Below are 20,201 nucleotides of genomic sequence, written 5' to 3'. Positions count from 1 at the left end.
AGATGATTGAATCAAACACACTCTTGTCCAGTAACCATTCCGAGTGGGGTCCAGGAACAAGAGGGAGGCTCAGAGATATTAACCGATTTAACGCCCTTAGTAAACTTGCATCAGTATCTTAGTTTTAATTCAAACATGGGTTTGATTCACACTCCATGTTTTGAAAAATATTTACCATTCGGAAGAGGAAGAGAAGTTAGATTGCATGATAAAAAACTTACTTACATCTACTTTAACCTTGGTAATAAAAAGGGGAGAATCTAAACCCCCTACTTACCTAACTAAAGAACGAGGGCTTCTCTCCCTCCACTTCACCACCGTTCGGAGAAGGATGAGGCCCTTTCAAGAAGGTGATTGAGGCAGTACGGTAATAACCTTTAGACCTACCTGTCCTTATCAAGCGTCAGCTCAAAAACTAGGTTTTCCTTCATGTATGGGGTGGACTAGGTCGGATTAGTAGCTTGAGGGTCAAGCTAAATGGCTCGTTCCATGGCCCAGATCTCAATCTCCTCGAAACATAAGTGAAATTGCAAATATAAGTTGCAGGAGAGATTGGATCCTATTGATTTCTCTTTCTCCTCCTCCAATTTTTCTTCTCGAAGGAAATCCGTCATCTCCCTCCTTGGTGCCCTCTCTCTCAAGCAAGGCAATCCGAATTTTTAAACCTCAAGTCGAGTTCCTTTCTGTCACTGTTGGATAGCCTGCAATTCTTCGATCTCACCCCTTCTTTTTTTATTTATGTTATTTTTGTTGCTATGAGTTTGATTTATCTTTCATAACATTCTATTTCCTATTCTTTCTCCCTCGCTAAATTCTTTTTTGGTATTTTTTACATTAAGGCTTTAAATGTAGCCCTTTTGTTTTGCATGTTTCAAGCTGATATTAAACGCTCATGCATTGTGAGGATCAGAAATTTTTACCAGTAAAAAATGCAACAAAGATTCACTTTATGCATCACAGGGAGGATATACCATTATAGATCACAAAGGTGAAGGACAAACATATGTATAGATGCACTAGAGGTGTCCACTGACAAACAAAATTCTCTGGATCTCTCACTTTGTTTCTGGTGTTCAACTTGCCTTCTAGTGACTTGGTCAATGAAGTAATAGTCCCAATAGTGTTGAAATTTAGGTGATATCTTCTTCTCCTTCCTCGTGGAGAAGAGTTCCATGAAGTATAACTCGGTTTCATTAAAAAACTAGCACCAAGCATGTGCCATGCATAAAAGAAAATTCTAGTATATATTAAATTTCAAGAAATTTGCCGAAGAAATATCGAAGGGATAATTTAGAAATAAAAATAATTATAGAACCAAACTTGGAGGTGGGATTTTAAACCCCAAAGTTCGCTTTATAATAGTAGGAGATGAACATGACGAGAGCTAAGGCCCCAGAAAAAAAAAATAAGGATCTTCTAGCAAAATTGATACTGGTAGTCATATATGATTAATTCCTCTATTGAATGGGTGCATGTGGATGATATGCGCCACTTGGGCATCAACTGGAAAGCAGTTGGCATGCATGCTACATGGAGGAGGAACACCTATAATAATTATAGTACAATGGCTTATTCAAGCTACGAGCAGTGGTGCCAAATGGTGGGATGGCAAAAAAAGATTAAGCAGACGGGAGTGATAGGATGGCGATAGAAGCCATGCAGCATTCGATTGATGACGGTCGTGCATCAAATAGAAAATTACCACACCCAGATGTATGATGGTTCTATGTGGTAGGGAGAGAAGATGGCAAGTAAATTCGAAGAATTCAACCTTTGAAGCGTAGCCATGCTTAGCAAAATTTTTCCAGCTCAGGCAAGTAAAATTGTGTTCTCAATTTTAGTGTGGCCTATTTCGCCTTTATCCAGCAATTCAAATCGTCTTGGTTTTTTTTTTTTTGATGGACCTTCATCTATTTCCTGCAAGAACCGCCGAACCGGTACCAGAACCTTCTGTACTGGTCGGGGGTTGGTATAGTTTGAAACTGATTTGATACCGAACTAGAATCGGTATGGCTAGGACGTGCCGTATCCATAATCAATCTGATTTGAAATCGGATTGATCCGATGCGAACCAACTGAATCGCATTGAGCTAATATTAAATTAGTCAGTTTCGGTCCGAAAAGGACCCGCCTGGTCCTTTTGCAATTCTGGCTATGAACTGAAATCAAATTGAAATGATGGATCGATTCGATTTTATACTGAATTGGTTTGGTACTATTTGAACCGAGCGGTTCAGCCTCATCCGGCGGACCATGGTTTTCTGTTTCAACTTGTATCACCTCTGCTGCCTGCCCAAAGAAAGCTCAGCTCTCGTCTTTGTCCTCTTTAAAATAGCGCGGGTTTTTTAAAAAAAATAATGATAAACAGCGTAATGGCACTGCGATTCTGTGCCACCCTTCTACTCTCCTCCTCCTCCTCCTCCTGCTGTTCCTGTCAACAGTCACGGTCAGAATCCTGTCGGGAGCTTGAGATGCTCCTCAAAGAAACAGACCCTCCAGTTCCTCGATACTAAAAAGGTCGGCATCCTCTCCTCATTCCCCCCTTCGACCTCTCTGAATCCAATTCCGGAGCTATAGTGTTCTCCACCTTCTTTCTTTATCTTTTTCTGCTGCATTTTTTTTTGGATTTTGATCTCCCGAGTTAGGTTCTAGGATGCAATACTTTTTTTGGGTGGATTTAGAGTTATTAGCTCGATAGCCCTCTTAATTTGGGGAACTTTTATTTCTATTCTTGTCATGCCCTTGTGAGACTTGGGGCTCAGTTGCGATTGATACAATTACAATCTTGATTTCTTGTGGAGTTTGATGGTTGAATTTTATTGCCTGGCTTGGAAAATCGTTGGAAACTTTTCTTTTCTTGTTCTTTTTTTCTTACCTTTTAGGACAGACTGTGTCTGTTGTCTGCAATCCAATAAAATCAGGGTTTTATGGTGATGCTCTGGAATACTTGATGGGTTTAGTGATGCAAACTAGGCGCATCTTGGCATGCAATATTTCGTATATAGATAGTCTGAATTTTGATGTCGCTTTTACTTCTACAAATATATGATCTTTAGGTGCAGTTTGATCTTGGGTTCATGTATTACGCGGTTTCCATGTCATTTATGAAGGAAGTAAGCGGAAGTTCAAGAAAATGATTGCATGGATCATTTACTGTACCGGCTTAATTAACATTGATCGTGCATTTTCAGTCCTAGTTTCGACATGAAGAGAGACAGATGATGGAATGAGGCAGAAAGAAGGGAAGAGATCGACTGTAAGCCGATTCAATTACGATAAAGGAGACTTTGCGCGTTATTCGGTTGCATCACTTCTCCCATTTTTATATAAATGTCAGAGCATGAGAGACTTGAAACACGTGCTTACACCCTTGATTGTTGCTGGGTTTTTCAAGGATGTTTTGGCGATGCGCAAAGTGGTGACATTTTTGAGTACAAGGATTGGATGGTTGGAAGATGTGGTTTTATTATTGAAGCAGGTAGATGATCCTTATCCTTTCATATGGAACGCATTTATTAGAGGTTATGAGCAAAGTCGCAGACCATGGAAAGCGATGGATTTGTACAATCAGATGTTGCACAACAATGTATCTCCTGATAAGTTCACCTTTCCTTTTGTCCTCAAAGCTTGTGCCACTTCTCGAGCACTTAAAGAAGGAGAGCAAATTCACTGTCAGATACTAAAGACTCCACTGCATGCAGACTTATTTGTGCAGGGTTCTTTGATTTTTATGTATGCCAGTTGTGGGGAGATTGATGCTGCACGTGCTTCATTTGATGGGATGCCACACAAAAATTTGATTAGTTGGAACATGATGATTGATGGGTATGTCAAACATGGAAATGTTAATACTGCATTAGATTTGTTTGATCAAATGCCTGAACGCGACCTCTTCTCTTGGAATGTGATGATTGATGGGCTTGCAAAATGTGGGCAGATTGAATTTGCAAGACAGTTGTTTGATAAGATGCCCGACAGAGATATCATTTCATGGAATTCCATCATTGATGGATATGCTAGATGTGGAAATATGAAAGCTGCGCGGAAGTTATTTGATCAGGTTCCCTTTAAAGATGAAGTCACCTGGGCCATTATGCTTAATGGATATGCAAGATGCAATCAAATAGGTATCTCTCATAGCTGGTTCGAAAAGATGCCCTTTAAGAATCTAATCTCTTGGAATTCTTTGATAAGTGGGTATGTTAAATGTGACAAAATCACTGTAGCATATAAGCTATTTGAGTTAATGCCATCTAGGAACTTGACTTCGTGGAATATCATGCTTGATGCCTATGCGAAATGTGGTGAGATGAACTAGCCTGTCAGCTTTTTAATACAATGCCAACCAAGAATGTCGTCTCTTGGAACATTATGATTGGTGGACATGCTAGACTTGGAAGACTTAAAGCAGCAAGAAAGCTTTTTGACGCCATGCCTTATAGAGACATGATTTCATGGAATGCTATGATATCCGGCTACAAAGAAAATGGGCTTTCAAAAGAGGCTATGGAACTGTATATTGATATGCAGTTGCTAGGAGAAAGACCTGATTGCTCCACTTTAGCTATTGTTCTTTCTGTTATCGCTGATTTAGGCCTTTTTCTCCAAGGTAGATGGGTTCACGCTTATGTTGATAGGAACAAGTTCCCATTGAATGGTGTTGTTGGTGTTGCTCTCATAGACATGTACTCCAAGTGTGGGTATGTTGATATTGCAATGAGAATATTTGACTGCATCCCTCAAAAATCCAAAGATCATTGGAATGCAATGATATCAGGACTTGCAGTACATGGCTATGGGAGACTTGCTATCTCCTTATTTGAAGATATGGAATGGTCATTTGTTGACCAGATGATATAACTTTCATTGGTGTTCTGAGTGCATGCAGTCATGCAGGCTTAGTACATGAGGGTCAACAGTATTTTATCCTTATGAACCACAAGTATGGAATTACTCCTAAAATCCAGCACTATGGTTGTATGGTTGACCTTCTAAGCCGTGCAGGGCATCTTGATGCGGCAGTTACACTGGTGAACAACATGCAATTGAGAGCCAATGATATTGTTTGGGAGAGCACTTCTGGGTGCTGCTAGGAACCATGGAAACATTGAAATTGCTGAGCATGCAGCAAGGCAACTTATTGAACTGGTGCCAGATGATAGTAGCTCTTATGCATTACTCTCTAGCATATATGTATATAAAGCTCAATATGAAAGTGCTAGGGACATGTGGAAGATTATGAAGGAGAAAGGGGTGGTAAAGAATCCTGGTTGTAGCTGCATTGAATTACAAGGTGTTCTCCATAAGTTTACCGCAGGAGACACTTCACATCCTCAAATCATGGAGATATATCTTCTGCTAAATAATATGACACAAAGGCTGATGTTACCAGGTTATCTGCCAGACAAAAAAAATCACAATTTGACATGTGGTTGGAGGAATTCTCTTGCTCCTTTATATTGGAATAGATCATTCACTTGCATGTTGGAAAAGATCAGTCACTTACAAGATGGAATGGATCTTTCACCTACAGCATTCGTTTGATCACATCTGTTTCTACTGGTAAAATTGAGCTATATATTTTGGATCCAGAAGACTTACAAGTTGCTGATATCATACTATTGAGGGCTGAGAGCCAGTCCATGAGATAGTAAAGGCAGAGGGTGCTACTAGCAAAAGGTATTAAAGGGTAATGACAAAGTATGCATCATATGTTATTGATTATGGTTGTTTTAGTTTTTTGTCTATACTTGTGTCTCTTTTTAGAAAATCTGTCTTTAGGGATTAAATGTTAAAATTTAAATAGTTATAAAACCAAGACCAAGCATAAAACATCTGCTCAACGAGGTCTAAACATTAAGGATGTGTTCTATTTGGAGTTAGATTAAGTTTGAATGGAGTAAAGCCATTTTAATTGTCTACTCCAGTTATTCTTACGAAACACCCTTCAACAATTAACTTGATTTTTGGAGCAAAGTAGATATTTTAAAAATAAACCCTATTTTTTCTCTTTTAATTTAGACAGAACTATTTCACCCAATAAAATTTGTTGGCAACATGTTCATTATGTGTTAACTTATTCTACACCCAAATATGACCTACATGGCTCGTTCCAAGAGCAGATTCAATCTCCTCAAAAAATAAGTGAAAATACAAATATAGGTTGCAGGAGAGATTGGGTCCTATTCATTTGAACCCTGAGTCAGAGAGGATCCAAACTCAGTTACGAAAGCTTTGAGTTTGGGCCTTGGCTGGTCATGCTAGTCCAAGTAGTCTAGATTGAAATGCCTATTGATTCCTATTAAAATTGAATCGCATGCTCTACTCGTGCCAAGAAGCACTCGGCGTTAGTCGGCAATTTTGCCAACTTATCCCATAATAAGTTAGAAAGCTTCAGCTCTTGCACTACCGGCGAAGTCGGGAAGATCCCCGCAGGCTCAAGAAATTGATTTGCTTCAGAGACTCCTTCCTCTCACCGCCAAAGCCCTAATCTTTGGATGAGGATTGGAGTGTTCTCCTCATCCTCTAATTCCTCTTCCCTAAGGAATCTGTTGCCTCTCTCCTTGATGCCCTCTCTCTCAGGCAAGGTAATCCGAATCTCTAACCCTAAGTCGAGTCAAATTCCTTTCTGACACTGTTGGACCACGTGTGATTCTTCGCTCTCACCCTGCCTTTTTATTGCTATGAGTTCAATGTATCTTTCAAGCTATTCTATTTCTAGGATTTCCTATTCTTTCTCCCTAGCTCAATTCTTTTCGGTGTTTTACATTAAGGCTTTAAATGTAGCCATTTTGTTTTGCATGTTTCTCTCTGACTTTGTTTCTGGTGTTCAATGTGCCTTCTAGTGACTTGTTCAATGAAGTAATAGTCCCAATGGTGTTGAAATTTAGGTGATATCTTCTTCTCCTTCCTCTTGGGAGAAGAGTGTTATAAAGTCTAACTTGCTTACATTAAAAAAATAGCAGCAAGCATGTGCTATGCATAACAGAAAAATCTAGTATATATGAAATTTCACGAAAATTGCTGAAGCTTGAAGAAATAGGGAAGGGACAACTTTAGAAATAAAAATAATATATAACCGAACTTGGAATTGGATTTTAAACCCCAAAGTTCACTTTATAATAATAAAATGATTTGTTGCTATGAGTTTGATGTATCTTTCATGCCATTCTGTTTCTAGGGTTTCCTATTCTTTCTCCCTAGCTCAATTCTCTTTTGGTATTTTTGGATCTCTATCATAGTCTGTCTGTTAAATTTATGATCATGATCACGTTTTGATCAATGGCCTATTGAAAGCTCAAAACTTTGTAGTGGGAATTGCCATCTGATGTTAGCTATGGATTATGATAATCGTGAATGACAACCCTTGACCTGTATAGGTTAAAATACTTCGCTACTGCCTCAATCAAAGTTAACTTATTGGGTTTCTAATTATCCTGTTTGGTTCTAGTGCTACAGCAATCTCTCATCCTTTCAGAAAAAAATGAGTTGTTGATGTATGGCCCATTGGTTAGACTGTTGGAATTCACAATTTTAACGTTTTGAGAAGTCTTGACTTGAGCTTGTAACATAATGGAAAGAATGTGAGCTCACAGAGCATACCAAAAAACATAGAAAAGGTGGACATGGAGAGGAAAATGCTTTTAATAATCAGACTGATTGATGGTAACCTGTGTTTTATATGGAGGCGAATCTATGAATTTCCGTGTCTTGCATTTGGCCTGTCAGAGTGATGGGGACATCAGCTAGGTCCCCATTTTATTTGCATATTTGTTTAGGGGACATCAGCTAGGTCCCCATTTTATTTGCATATTTGTTTATTTTTATTTCTGGGTTTATTTGCATTTTAGGGCTTATTTGTGGGTTTATTGGGCATTATTTTGTGTAAGGGGTTTTATTTTAATTGTTCTTATTGGGCCCTATTATAGGGAACTTTTATGTTGATTAGGGTTAATGAAAGATTAACAATTTTCTTCCCCACGTCTCCTCCTCCTCTCTTTCTCCTTCTCTTCTCCTTCTTCTCTTCCTCTTCCTCCTTCTCTTCTCCCTCTTCTTCTGTTCCTGATTTAAAATTGCAACGTGAGTACATCGTATCTACTGAAGTCTGCCTTCCCGGACTGGTTCTACACCAACTTGGTATCAGAGCATTGGAGGGTTTTGCCCCTGCTGCCAAAGCCCCGTTCCATCAGGGCCTTAGTTCCTGTGGGCTGCCGTCAGGTGAACGCCGTGTTAGCACTTCCATCTCCCGGCTATTTCATCCCAACCGAGAGCAAAAAAAAAAAAAAGAAGAAAATATTCCCTCGCTCTCTCGGTTTTCACAGGAACGACAGAGGGAAACAATCCCTCAGTTTCAAAAAAAAAAATAGAGAAATAGGGTCTTCGTCCCCGTTCGTCGCCGCTGCTACCCGTTCCTCCGACGTACCCTGCCCGAGCCGCTGCTGCCCACCACCTGCAACCATCGTCAGCCGGTGTATGCCGAGCGTTGCCGGATCCCTGGATTTCTGTGGGCGCACGAGTACTACGCCGTACCTCGACCACGGACACCGGAACGCGTCGAAGGGCCACGAGCGGTTCCCGCCGCCGGAAAGAAGAAGAGCGTCACCGCCCTCCTTGCGGCCTTGTCCCTCGAACCCGCAGTCGCCACTGCGTCGGCCGCCCGGCCTGCAGCCGCCGGTCCGCCCTCCGTTCCGCACGCAGTCGCCGCCGCTGCCCGCCGACCACGGAGCTCCGGCGCGAACACCGCGCCACGACGTTCGGCCCATTCCGCAACCCTACCGACAGCGTCCGGACTCTCCCCCGAATCGATTGGAGGTTGAAGAAGAAGCCAGGTAACGGTAAGACCTAAACCCGTTACCCACAACCCGGTAACCCGTTCAGCGATCCATTTAAAAAAAAAAAATTCTTTTGCACGTGAATTGCACGTGCTGGGTTTCACGATTATCGGAACGGGTTCCAACCGAAACCCGGACCCGATAACCCGAACCCGTAAGGTTCAAAAAAAAAAACCATTGGATCACTGACCTGCACGTGTCCCTAAAAAAAAAAAAGAAAAAAAAAAGAGGAAAATACTTACCTCTGTTCTGCCGGAGGAAACCCAGAGGTTTCCGCCGCCGCCAATCGCCACCGCTTACGCCCGCTGCCACCTCGCCATCTCCACTGCCGAACCGCGCCGCCTGCGCATGACTCGCCGCGTCGTCACCGAAGCCGAGCTCCCCCTCTCTTTCAAGTCGCCGCCGCTGCTGCCGCCTCCATCTTTCTGCACCACCTCTGCCGTCTCCGCCTTCACTCGCCGGACCCACGCCATCTTCGCCACCGCCACCCCCCGAGCACCACCACAACACCTCCCGACTTTGGCCATCATCCCAACCGTCGCTCCTTCATCTTCTTCCCTTCTGTGCCCCCTTTTGACACCGGATCCCATCTCCCCTTTCCTCAAATACCTCCACTGCCCGCCACCATTCAGAGTTTTTCCCCTCTTCCAGTTGTGGTCGCCGACCCCTTTCCTCTTTCCACCATCCGCCACCTCTCCTCTCCATCTCCCTTCCATTTTGGGCTCCCTTAACAGTCCTTCACTCGAGCCCCATCATGCCCCTTTCCCCACCTCTTTCTGAGCCGCGCCCCATTTCTGCACCCGATCCACCTGCGGCCCATTTCTGAGCCCGATCATCTGCGCCCAACCGACTGCAGGGCCCGCCACTGCTTCAGAGGTCAACTCATAGGCCTCTTTCATTTACAGGCCCGCCAGCCACACTACACAGTACACCCTATAGTTAGCAGGTTCTGCAGGCCCCCAAGTTGCTGTGATTCGACCAGATTCACGCTATCCGACGAGCCGACTCGCCGCCCCGACCGTCGCCCCAGCCCACGAGTACACCGATTCTGATTGATTGCATTCACCACAGGTAATAGGTTCTTCCTCCTTTTGGGCTTGTTTATCTAATTATGTTCTAGTTCTCTTGCATGACAATCCTATTTGAAACTTATTTTCTTGTCAAACTGCAAAACCTAGAACATTTACCACCACACCCGTCCTACCTACCATTTAAATCTAAGTATTAAATTAGCACACCTTAGCGACAGGACAGCTCAACATCCATAATCAGATTACTTTCGGACTTTGAATAACCGTAAAACGTGTTTGCAACCTAATTCTTATAGTGACTATTTTTTTTTTACTTTAATTCTGAAATAACCAAAGTACAAATTAGTAACATTTAATTTTAAGTTACTTTTGTGAAAATTTGCTGATTTCCGAATCATAGTAGGTTCATTAGTAGGTGTCCTGCATCACATTTGTCAGTTAGGGTTCATTAGTAGCATTGCATATCATATCACCAACTAGAGTAGTTCCTGCATGCCAACCCGTAGTGGTAGAGAGTACTCATCACTGACTCTCAGACCCCTTTTACCCACCATGGACCCCCAGAGTTCTACAAGATATTTTGGAACAGTTAGCTGCATTACGAGCTGATCAAGATGAATTCAAAAGAGAGATCCTGCTCTAGTGCAACACCCTAGGACTCCTGAACCGTCAACCCCAATCGCAGCTTATCCCGAGTTGGTTTGACCACACCACCTGTAGCTTTTCCCCATCTCCCTAGGAACCAACTTCCTCTGATCACCAGCGCGATCTTGACGAGCGACTACTTCGTACCGTACGAGTAGATGCCCCACATTTGCTGGTCAATTAGAGCCGAGCGTGTACCTTGATTGGAGAGCAGCCATGGATAATATTTTGAGTGGTACGATATGACTGATGATAGAAAAGTACGGTTTGCCAAAATGAAGCTTATTGGGCAAGCTCACTGGTACTGGCATAACGTAGAACATAGGCGTGAGACCCAGAGGCTTCACGTATCACTACCTGGGAGGATATGAAAGAAAAACTGAATGAGAAGTATCTGCCATTCTCCTTTACCGGACAACGCCTTATGGATAGGTGGCAGAAACTAACTCAAGGAACTTCAACTGTTGCCGATTACATTGCACGATTTGAGGAGTTTCACATGAGGTGCGGTGTAATCGAAGAGGAGACTGTTACTCTTTCTAGATTTTGGGCAGGACTCCGCGAGGAGATCCAGAAAGAATTAATCCTCCCGAGAGATTACCACCCTTGGCCAGCATACCAGTTGGCTCAAGATGTAGATAGTTTTTTACGAGTCCCTGTAGTGAGACGTACCGACTCTCGGTTTTTACCCCAGGAGCCCACCTAATCAAAGCTATCTCCCGCAATCCAGACCACTCTCCAACCATCCTACCCAGCCCGGCTCTAGCCCAAACACCGACTAGGCCGTTCCCGATGCCTGCTCAAAGTCCGTCAACTGATAAAGAAAAAGGCATATTAGGGTCCAACCCGCCCTCAAAAAGCCAAACTCAGTGTTTCAGGTGCCAAAAGTTTGGCCATATCGCGTCCAATGTAATGCCAAGACTTATTTGATGACTGAACTGGAAGCAGGGACCCAGGAGACTGAATATGTCGAAGAAGTCTATGAACCAAACATCGAGGATTTGTAGATGACTTTGGAGACGAAAAGACCGGGTTAGAGTTTGTTCAGCTGACCAAAATGAGCCCACTGATAGGAATGACCAAAACCATAGGCTCATGTGGTTAGGTGTACACTAGCCCAAACAAAGACCGAACAAGACTGGCGAGAACCTCCCTATTTTACACTTATTAAGATCAATGGTAAAACATGCAAAATCTTATTTGATAGCGGGAGTTGCATCAATGCCATTGCATCTGGAGTTGTTTCTCGCCTTGGCCTGAAATCTACCCCTCATCCTAATCCATATAAAGTAGCCTGGGTAGATAAGACGTCCATTTCGGTATCGAAAGATGCCTTGTCCCGATTCAATTCCTATCTTATAAAGACGAGATTTGGTGCGACTGCCTTCCGATGGACGTAGGTCAAGTCATTCTAGGAAGACCTTGGTTATACGATAGGGACGTCACACTTCATGGTCGGTCAAATTCGTGTAGTTTTATGTTCCAGGGTCGGAAAATTATACTGAATTCATTGCCTCCTAGAGAGCCCGGCCCTGAGAAGAAGGGTGCTACACCACGAAAAGATGAGTCACTTCACATCATTACTTCGAAAGAGGTAATGAAAGATATCGAAAGCCATTCACCTGTGTTCGCCCTTGTGGCTAGAGTTATCAATGTGGAGTCAAATGCCGAGCATCCGGCCGCCGTAGTTCCTCTGTTGGAGGAGTTTCACTCTGTTTTCCCAAATGATCTTCCAGAGGCACTCCCCCATGCGTGATATCCAGCACGTAATTGATCTCATTCCTGGAGCGTCATTGCCAAATCTTCCCCACATAGACTCAACCAAACGAGCACACTGAACTGAAACGTCAAGTTGACGAACTCTTCACTCGAGGGTATATTCGTGAGAGTCTGAGTCCCTGTGCTGTACCTGCACTCCTCACTCCCAAGAAAGATGGCTCTTGGAGGATGTGCGTCGATAGCCGTGCTATCAATAAAATCACGGTTAAGTATCGTTTTCCATTCCTAGGCTGGACGACCTTTTAGACTATATGTCTGGTGCTACAGTTTTTTCCAAGATCGACCTAAAGAGTGGGTACCACCAGATTCGGATTCGTCCTGGGGATGAATGGAAAACCATTCAAAACCAAAGATGGACTCTACGAATGGTTAGTAATGCCTTTCGGATTAACAAATGCTCCAAGTACTTTTATGAGGGTGATGACACAGATCTTTCGACCTTTCTTGAATAAATTTGTCGTTGTATATTTTGATGACATCCTCATCTATAGTCAAACTCAAGAGCTCCATCTCTCACACTTAAGGCAGGTTTGTGATGTCCTGCGGAAAGAAAGCTTCTTTGCAAACCCTAAGAAGTGTGCCTTCCTGACTGATCACGTCACTTTCTTAGGGTTCATAGTGTCTTCCAAGGGTGTCTCCGCTGATCCAGAAAAAGTAAGCGCGATAGTCGATTGGCCTGAGCCCAAGACCTAGCAGAAGTACGTAGTTTTCATGGTCTGGCTACTTTCTATCGTCGCTTCATTAGAAATTTTAGTTCATAATGTCTCCCATTACAGATTGCATGAAGAAAGGAGACTTTATCTGGACTAAGTCGGCATCCCAAGCATTTAAAGATTTAAGCATAGGATGACCGAAGCACCTGTCTTGCGCCTCCCCGATTCACTAAGGTATTCGAGGTCGCATGTGATGCCTCTGGCGTTGGTATAGGTGGCGTGTTAAGCCAAGAAGGTCACCCTGTCGCGTTCTTTAGCGAAAAGTAAGTGACGGCAGGTTGCGTTATTCCACCTATGATAAGGAATTCTATGCGGTAGTGCAAACTTGCGACATTGGCGACACTATTTGCTACCGCAAGAATTTGTCCTGTATTCAGACCATGAGGCTTTAAAGTATCTCAATTCTCAAAAGAAACTAAACCTTCGACATGGCCGATGGATTGAGTTTCTGCAAGCCTATACTTTTGTGCTGAAATATAAAGCTGGAGTTGAGAACAAAGCTGCTGATGCGCTCAGTCGACGGATCTTCCTCCTATCCGTGATGAGCACTGAAGTAATTGGTTTTGAAAGGATCAGGGAACAATATACCACCTGTCCTGATTTTAGTGATGTATACCTGACCTTACGAGATGGAGTAGAGAGAGAGCAAGATGATTTCTTTTTACAATATGATTATCTCTTTCGCTCCGACCGTTTGTGTATTCCTCGAACCTCATTGAGAGATTTTCTAGTATGGGAAGTACACGCTGGAGGACTGTCTGGGCATTTCGGGAGAGACAAATCATTGAAATGGTGGAAAGACGTTTCTTCTGGCCGAGTCTCAAGAGAGACGTGGCCAAAATTGTCGCTCAGTGTCACACATGTCAACTAGCCAAACAACGTAAACAGAACACTGGGCTTTACACTCCACTACCTGTTCCTGATTTTTCGTGGGCAAGATGTTAGCATGGATTTTGTGTTAGGGCTTCCACGTACCTCGACCAAACACGATTCCATTTTGTAGTGGTGGACCGGTTTTCTAAAATGGCTCATTTTCTCCCATGTTCTAAGACTTCCGATGCTTCTAGGATTGCGAAACTCTATTTTGACGAAGTCGTTAGACTCCATGGCCTCCCAAAATCTATGTGTCCGATAGGATGTTAAATTTATGAGCTATTTTTGGAAAACTCTTTGGCACATGATGGGTACCAAATTAAAATTTTTCTTCTGCCTATCATCCCCAAACTGATGGGCCAGACCGAAGTTGTCAACCCGAAGTCTAGGGAATCTTTTAAGATGTCTAGTAGGTGAGCATGCTAGGACTTGCGGATCTCGTGTTACCACCTGCCGAGTTTGCATATAATAGTTCGGTCAATAGGACCTTAGGCATGAGTCCTTTCGAAGTGCGTGAATGGATATAAACCTAGGCAACCCATAGACTTGATTCCCAGTCTCATCAACATAGAGTCTTTGAGTCTGCACAATCATTTGCTTCACACCTGCATTCATTGCATCAGGAGATCAGCAAACATATTCACTCTAATAACTTAAAATATAAATCCCTTGCTGATTTGCACAGACGTTATAAAAGAATGAATGTAGGCGATTCTGTCATGGTAAGAATTAGACCTGAACGACTTCCTTCGGGGACGTTCAAAAATTTGCAATCTCGTAGTGCGGGACCGTTCAAAGTCCTAAAGAAAATCAGTTCGAATGCTTATGTTGTAGATCTTCCTGAAGACTATGAGATTAGTGCGACATTTAATATTAAAGATTTAGTCCCATACAAGAAATCAACATTCATTCCCTTCTGACCCTTTTGTTTGATACATCCACTGTTGTTGATCACCCTGATCCAGCACCTGCTATTGAGCCTCCACCTCCACAATTTCATGCACGCAGAGAACACATAGAACATTATTAGATGAGCAGTTATATCTACCAGGAGAGGAAGCTACCAACGTTATCTTGTTCGGTGGAAAGGTCGACCCGAATCAGATGTGACGTGGATTTCGCGAGCTTGAGTTGCAGCGCCTTGACCCTGATCTTCTGGAGCAGTACGACAGCCGGCCAGATCTACACTCGACGGGTCGAGTTTTTCCCACCCGGGAGGAGTTGATGGGACATCAGCTAGGTCCCCATTTTATTTGCATATTTGTTTAGGGGATATCAGCTAGGTCCCAATTTTATTTGCATATTTGTTTATTTTTATTTCCGGATTTATTTGCATTTTAGGGCTTATTTGTGGGTTTATTGGGCATATTTTGTGTAAGGGGTTTTATTTTAATTGTTCTTATTGGGCCCTATTTATAGGAAACTTTTATGTTGATTAGGGTTAATGAAAGATTAACAATTTTCTTCCCCACGTCTCCTCCTCCTCTCTTTCTCCTTCTCTTCTCCTTCTTCTCTTCCTCTTCCTCCTTCTCCTCTCCCTCTTCTTCTGTTCCTGATTTAAAATTTGCAACGTGAGTACATCGTATCCACTGAAGGTCTGCCTTCCCGGACTTGGTTCTACACCACAGAGTCTCTGATGAGTGCTGGAATTTCAGACCTTGAATCTTGACAATTTTATTTCTGGAATTCAAGTTGATGCTCTAATCCTAAGCAGTCTTGTTTAGGTATTTATTGCTGTTTTGCATATTTTAGATTTTGCAATGAATTTGCCTCTATCTAATATTTCAGAGAAATATAATAGATGAACTATTGGTGGCTCACTTATAAAAATGCAACTGCTTATGGTTGGATTTCTATGATTTTGCTGGAAAGGTCAAACATTGGTGCAGAACTGTGGGGACAGTGATGTTGGGAAGATTGTAATTGAATTGGCAAAGGAGCGCAAACTTCTGACTATCAGCGTAATTGGTAACGAGCCCGGCACTCCTGAAACAACTGAAGAGCTTAAGGCCCTTGGTGGGGATATGGTTGTTCCAGAAAGCTATACAAAAACTTGGTATGTTTTTTATCCCTCTTTCTTGACATAGTTGTAAGAAACTAGAACAGCTTTTTTTTTAAATTTTCGTTTGCAGGCCTCAGTGAAGTAGCTGCAACATGTAGATTTGGAATGTTGAACTAGTAGTGCTGGAAAAACTACTAATGCATATTCACTTCCAAGAAAAACCTGATAGAGATGGTTTTGACAATTCTTGAACAGAGAGCAACAAGGATATTTGCTACATGGATATAACAAAAGAACAAAATAAATGCAAAACGTGGGAGGGAACCTTGATCCTTGTGAGGAACATGAGGTCACTGCTTCTCTTAGAAAAGTTAAGGAATTGCTTTTTGTTTGGCCTTTAAGGTATCCAGAGGTGTCCATTGTCCACAGTTTCTATTCATAATATCCACTTGCTTATTACACTTCACATATTTGCATCTTTTTTGTGGTTTCAATTCATGAATAAGGTTTTAAAACTCAATTTCAGTTATGGTTTCATTCCTTTAGGTAGAGTTACTGTTTCGACAGTTTCGCTTCGAGTTTCAAATTCAGCTAGAAAAATTCTAATAAATAGATAAAAGTTAAGAAAAAAAGAAGGTAAGTTATTTTTCATCATTTGGTTGTGTTTTAAGTTATCTAGGTTCATAAATTATAGAGTCTGGGTAGTTTTTTGCTGAAGTTGAACTATAGGTAGGTCATTTACCCATCATTTTATTGTGTTTTAGTTTATCTAGGATTATAATTCATATAATTTTGGCAGTTTGAATTTGAAATTAGATATGTTGAATCTGCACTAAATATATTACAAAGTAGAATACCGAATATCAATCAATCAAGCGTAAATTAACAAGACAAGTATGCAGGAGTGTAAAAAAATAAGGTTTATTTATTCAACACCACAGTACTATTGCAAGGTGTTGTCCAAATGATAAGGACCATCATCATCATCAAAGTGTGGGTGGGAGTATTAATAGAGATGAGGACAAGCGTGAAATGGCTTCCCACGGATCCAAGAGGTTATGATATATTTTATTTGTTATATATAAAAAATGTTATTTTTGTAAAATATAATATATTTAGTTGTTTAAATTAACCTTTGTAAAGTACTAACATAAGGGTCATAACGTCATTAGAAGCCTTGGCCATCAAGAATTATATCTATCATATCCCCTTTTAACTCAAGTTAAACAAGAAAATCCATTGAAATTTTTAACTGATGTACTTAACTGGGAATATTGCTTGGTGCAATGGTAAAAGGCTTATTGTTTGCTCTGAACAACTGCTACAACTCCTATTCTTAGTTCTTCAGCTGTTTTTTCCACTTGTACTTCTTCTAACCTTTCTTTCTAATAGATTTGGGTGGTTTACACCTCCCTTTAATTAAAAATAAATGGTAAAAGATTTGGGTTGACAAGCGCAATGGCACAGGTTCAAGTCGCATGGTAGCCACTTTGTTAAAAAATATGGCCAAAGGTTAAGTCTGTCCCCAATTTGCCCCCTCATAGGTCCCTATATTGCTGGAACCAAAACTGGATAATTGCCTTTCTTTTATAGCTGATGTACTTACAGGAACAAAGAAATGACAAATATATGATAGAAAACATCAAAAAGAACCTTCAAAATTATCTATAGCTAATTTCAGTCAATTTGGCGGAAACTGATTGAAACCTGAAACTGGGGGTTGGTTTCTGTTTGATATTGATCGAAATGGACGGTTTTGGCCAAAACTTATATTTTACATGTTTTGTGGTTTCTTATTGATACAAGTTCATGACATATAATAAAGACGTTGAAGGAATCTACAAAAAACATAATTGTAAGCATGGTCAACTATAAACATAATCAATAAGCCTCTGCCATATATCTGAGATTCGCTTGTCATGTCATTTATCATTCATTCCCTCCAAGGGTTAGACCGTTGTCGTAAACGATAACGGAAATCCTAGATTTGTGAATTAGCGGATGTCCTTGTCAGGTCATTTTGTTGAAATTTTCATGATTGTTTTGACTTTTGATATAGCACCAAATAATGTCAAAAAATCTATATTAATGGGAGAAGATCATAATGCTACTATCTACAGTTAATTTTACGCAAAACCTCAGTCATATGTTGGATTGCCATTGAGAATGCTCTTTTAGATTCTGTGATAGGTCTGTTAGCTTACAAAACCATTTTTACCTTAGTTAAATTTGTTTTATTAGTGGCCAGAGTCTCAGACTTATTATTTCTCTTCAAGGTACTACACTTTCGAGCTAGAATATGAACTCTAGAAACCCCTTTCTTCCTTCTCCCAATGTGTTGCCTTACATCATAATAACTCAAGAAAAGATTCTCGTATTGTTATGCAAGTCCTAGGAAAACCTCATGTATATTTGGGGTTCTCTCTGACTGGATCTTTTGAAAGGAAAAAGGTAAAGAAGAACTACTTCATGCTACCTAAGAAATAAACGGCTTCTTAATTGTGGGGAGAGAAAGTAAGTTGATATCTCCAATAAGTCGAAGGGCCCATTTGGATGCAGACATAGCTTATCCTTGAATAGTCTAGACCTTGGGCTGAGGTTGAGAGGGAAAGGTAGTGACCAGGTAAAAAAAATTTAAGGAAAAAATGATTCTCTTGGGTTTCCATGAGCCCAGAATCCACAAAAAGTTGAGATGCCCTGTTCCACTAAAATGGTGATTTTCCATATCCTGTATTTTTGGGAATTCAATGATGTAGAGTCTCCTCGTTCTTCCTTCTCATCGTCAAGTAATTACCTGTGCTTACTGTGCAAGGAGAAATCTTACGGATGGTTCATACTGGCATCCCAACAATCACAAATAGATTAAGTTATTCAAGCTACTTCTTTAGGTTTGTCATCGAAGCCTGATAAATGGTGCTGCATAGATCTTCTATGGTTATTATAGCTAAATAATTATGCCTTATAATTATCTTTCCCGATCATAGGGCCTTTTTTTTATTTCTTAGTAGCGTCCAACAGGTTTGGATAATCTTTTCTGCTAGAGAACTTACAAGGTGCATTTTCCATGTTCCAGAGAAATGTATATGCTATTCCCCACTTTTGCCAGATAAAGTGGAAGTATCACATTACCTTCTTCCCTGCCCAATATTAAATGAGTTTAGTGGTCAACTAATCTTGCTTCTTTAGACTTTTGGATTGGCCAGTTTAATTGTGATGCTTTCCAGTGGTTGAAATGCTATACGATTGTTAATGGTGTGCAACAACTATTCTGCACTTTCATACCAAAACACTGTTATGTATCATCGTCAGCTGAAAGCTACTTATCTCTCTCAACCCAGGTACATGAAGCTGAGTAGTGAGTGAAATGAACCCCTCAGCAGGTATAAATTTCAGTGATGGTTACTGTTACGGAGGAATTTAGCCACCCATGCCCCACGTGACCGGCACGCGCGCCCAGGAAGACTACGACAGTCCCTTGATCCAGCAATCTGACCCCGAGTCGGATATCTTCGGCTCCGCAGCCCGACCCCGAGTCGGCTGCCCCCTGATCCAGCAATCCGACCCCGAGTCGGATATCTTCGGCTCCGCAGCCCGACCCCGAGTCGGCTGCCCCCTGATCCAGCAATCCGACCCCCGAGTCGGATATCTTCGGCTCCGCAGCCCGACCCCGAGTCGGCTGCCCCCTGATCCAGTCATCCGACCCCGAGTCGGCAATCTTTCGACAACAACAGACTGTTCCTCTGAGGCACGCCGCGGCCCCCTGCTCCACTACTCCCTGCAACGGCCGTATCCGGCGCTGCCCCACGATCCCCTGTAACAGCCGTACAAAGCGGAGCTCCACTATGCCCTGCCAGAGCCGTACCCAGCGCTGCCCCACGACGCCCTGTAACGGCCATGTCAGTGGCAGCCCCATCGTGCCACACGATGACGAATCCCCGGAAAAACCCCCCAGCCTGATATATATGAGGCTGGGGGGGGAAGGGGGAGGGTAAGCAAAGGTTTTCCAGAGTATTCTCTTATCCGTTACTACTATCTCTCCTTCTCCTTCAATCTCCTCTGACTTGATCGTCGGAGGGCCCCTACTACCCCAGTGGTGGTGCGAGGCTTGCCTGCAGGTTTCCCGGTGGAAGGTGGAGCGCAATCAACCCAACTCCAAGGGAACTCCGTTCACACCGCTGTGCCAATCGTTCTCGGTTTGGACCACCAGCAACAGTTGGCGCTAGAGGAAGGGACCGGATCTCAGAGCGATCGTAATGGCACGGCGAGGTGGTCGTGGAGCTTCCAATGCTTCCGGTCGCGGGGCCTCTCGCGCCACTGGCCGGGAGGC

The 20,201-nt window shown here is 42.3% G+C and overlaps 1 protein-coding gene across 2 annotated transcripts; it reads left to right on the top strand.

The window, feature by feature from the left end:
• Positions 1-2,225: 2,225 nt before the first annotated feature.
• LOC103711571 (pentatricopeptide repeat-containing protein At2g45350, chloroplastic-like) lies at positions 2,226-19,277 on the top strand. Of its 2 annotated transcripts, XR_005515237.1 has the most exons (3): positions 2,236-2,517; positions 15,745-15,928; positions 19,213-19,277. XR_005515237.1 is itself a non-coding variant. In XM_039134418.1 (2 exons), the coding sequence occupies exon 2, from the start codon at positions 3,227-3,229 to the stop codon at positions 4,316-4,318; it is 1,092 nt and encodes a 363-aa protein (XP_038990346.1). In that variant the 5' UTR covers positions 2,226-2,517; positions 3,192-3,226; the 3' UTR covers positions 4,319-5,404. The 2 variants fall into 2 exon arrangements, 1 of the variants encoding a protein (XP_038990346.1); XM_039134418.1 differs by lacking the exons at positions 15,745-15,928; positions 19,213-19,277 and adding an exon at positions 3,192-5,404 and having other exon boundaries at positions 2,226-2,517.
• Positions 19,278-20,201: the final 924 nt, after the last annotated feature.

The sequence above is a fragment of the Phoenix dactylifera genome, chromosome 15 (assembly GCF_009389715.1).
Source record: "Phoenix dactylifera cultivar Barhee BC4 chromosome 15, palm_55x_up_171113_PBpolish2nd_filt_p, whole genome shotgun sequence".
NCBI lineage: Eukaryota > Viridiplantae > Streptophyta > Magnoliopsida > Arecales > Arecaceae > Phoenix > Phoenix dactylifera.
Note: the sequence above shows the minus strand (reverse complement) of the source record. Positions and strands in the feature narration are given on the sequence as shown.

Coding starts and splice junctions, on each gene's coding strand:
- LOC103711571 (XM_039134418.1), top strand. CDS start 3,227: ATGAGGCAGAAAGAAGGGAAGAGATCGACTGTAAGCCGATTCAATTAC.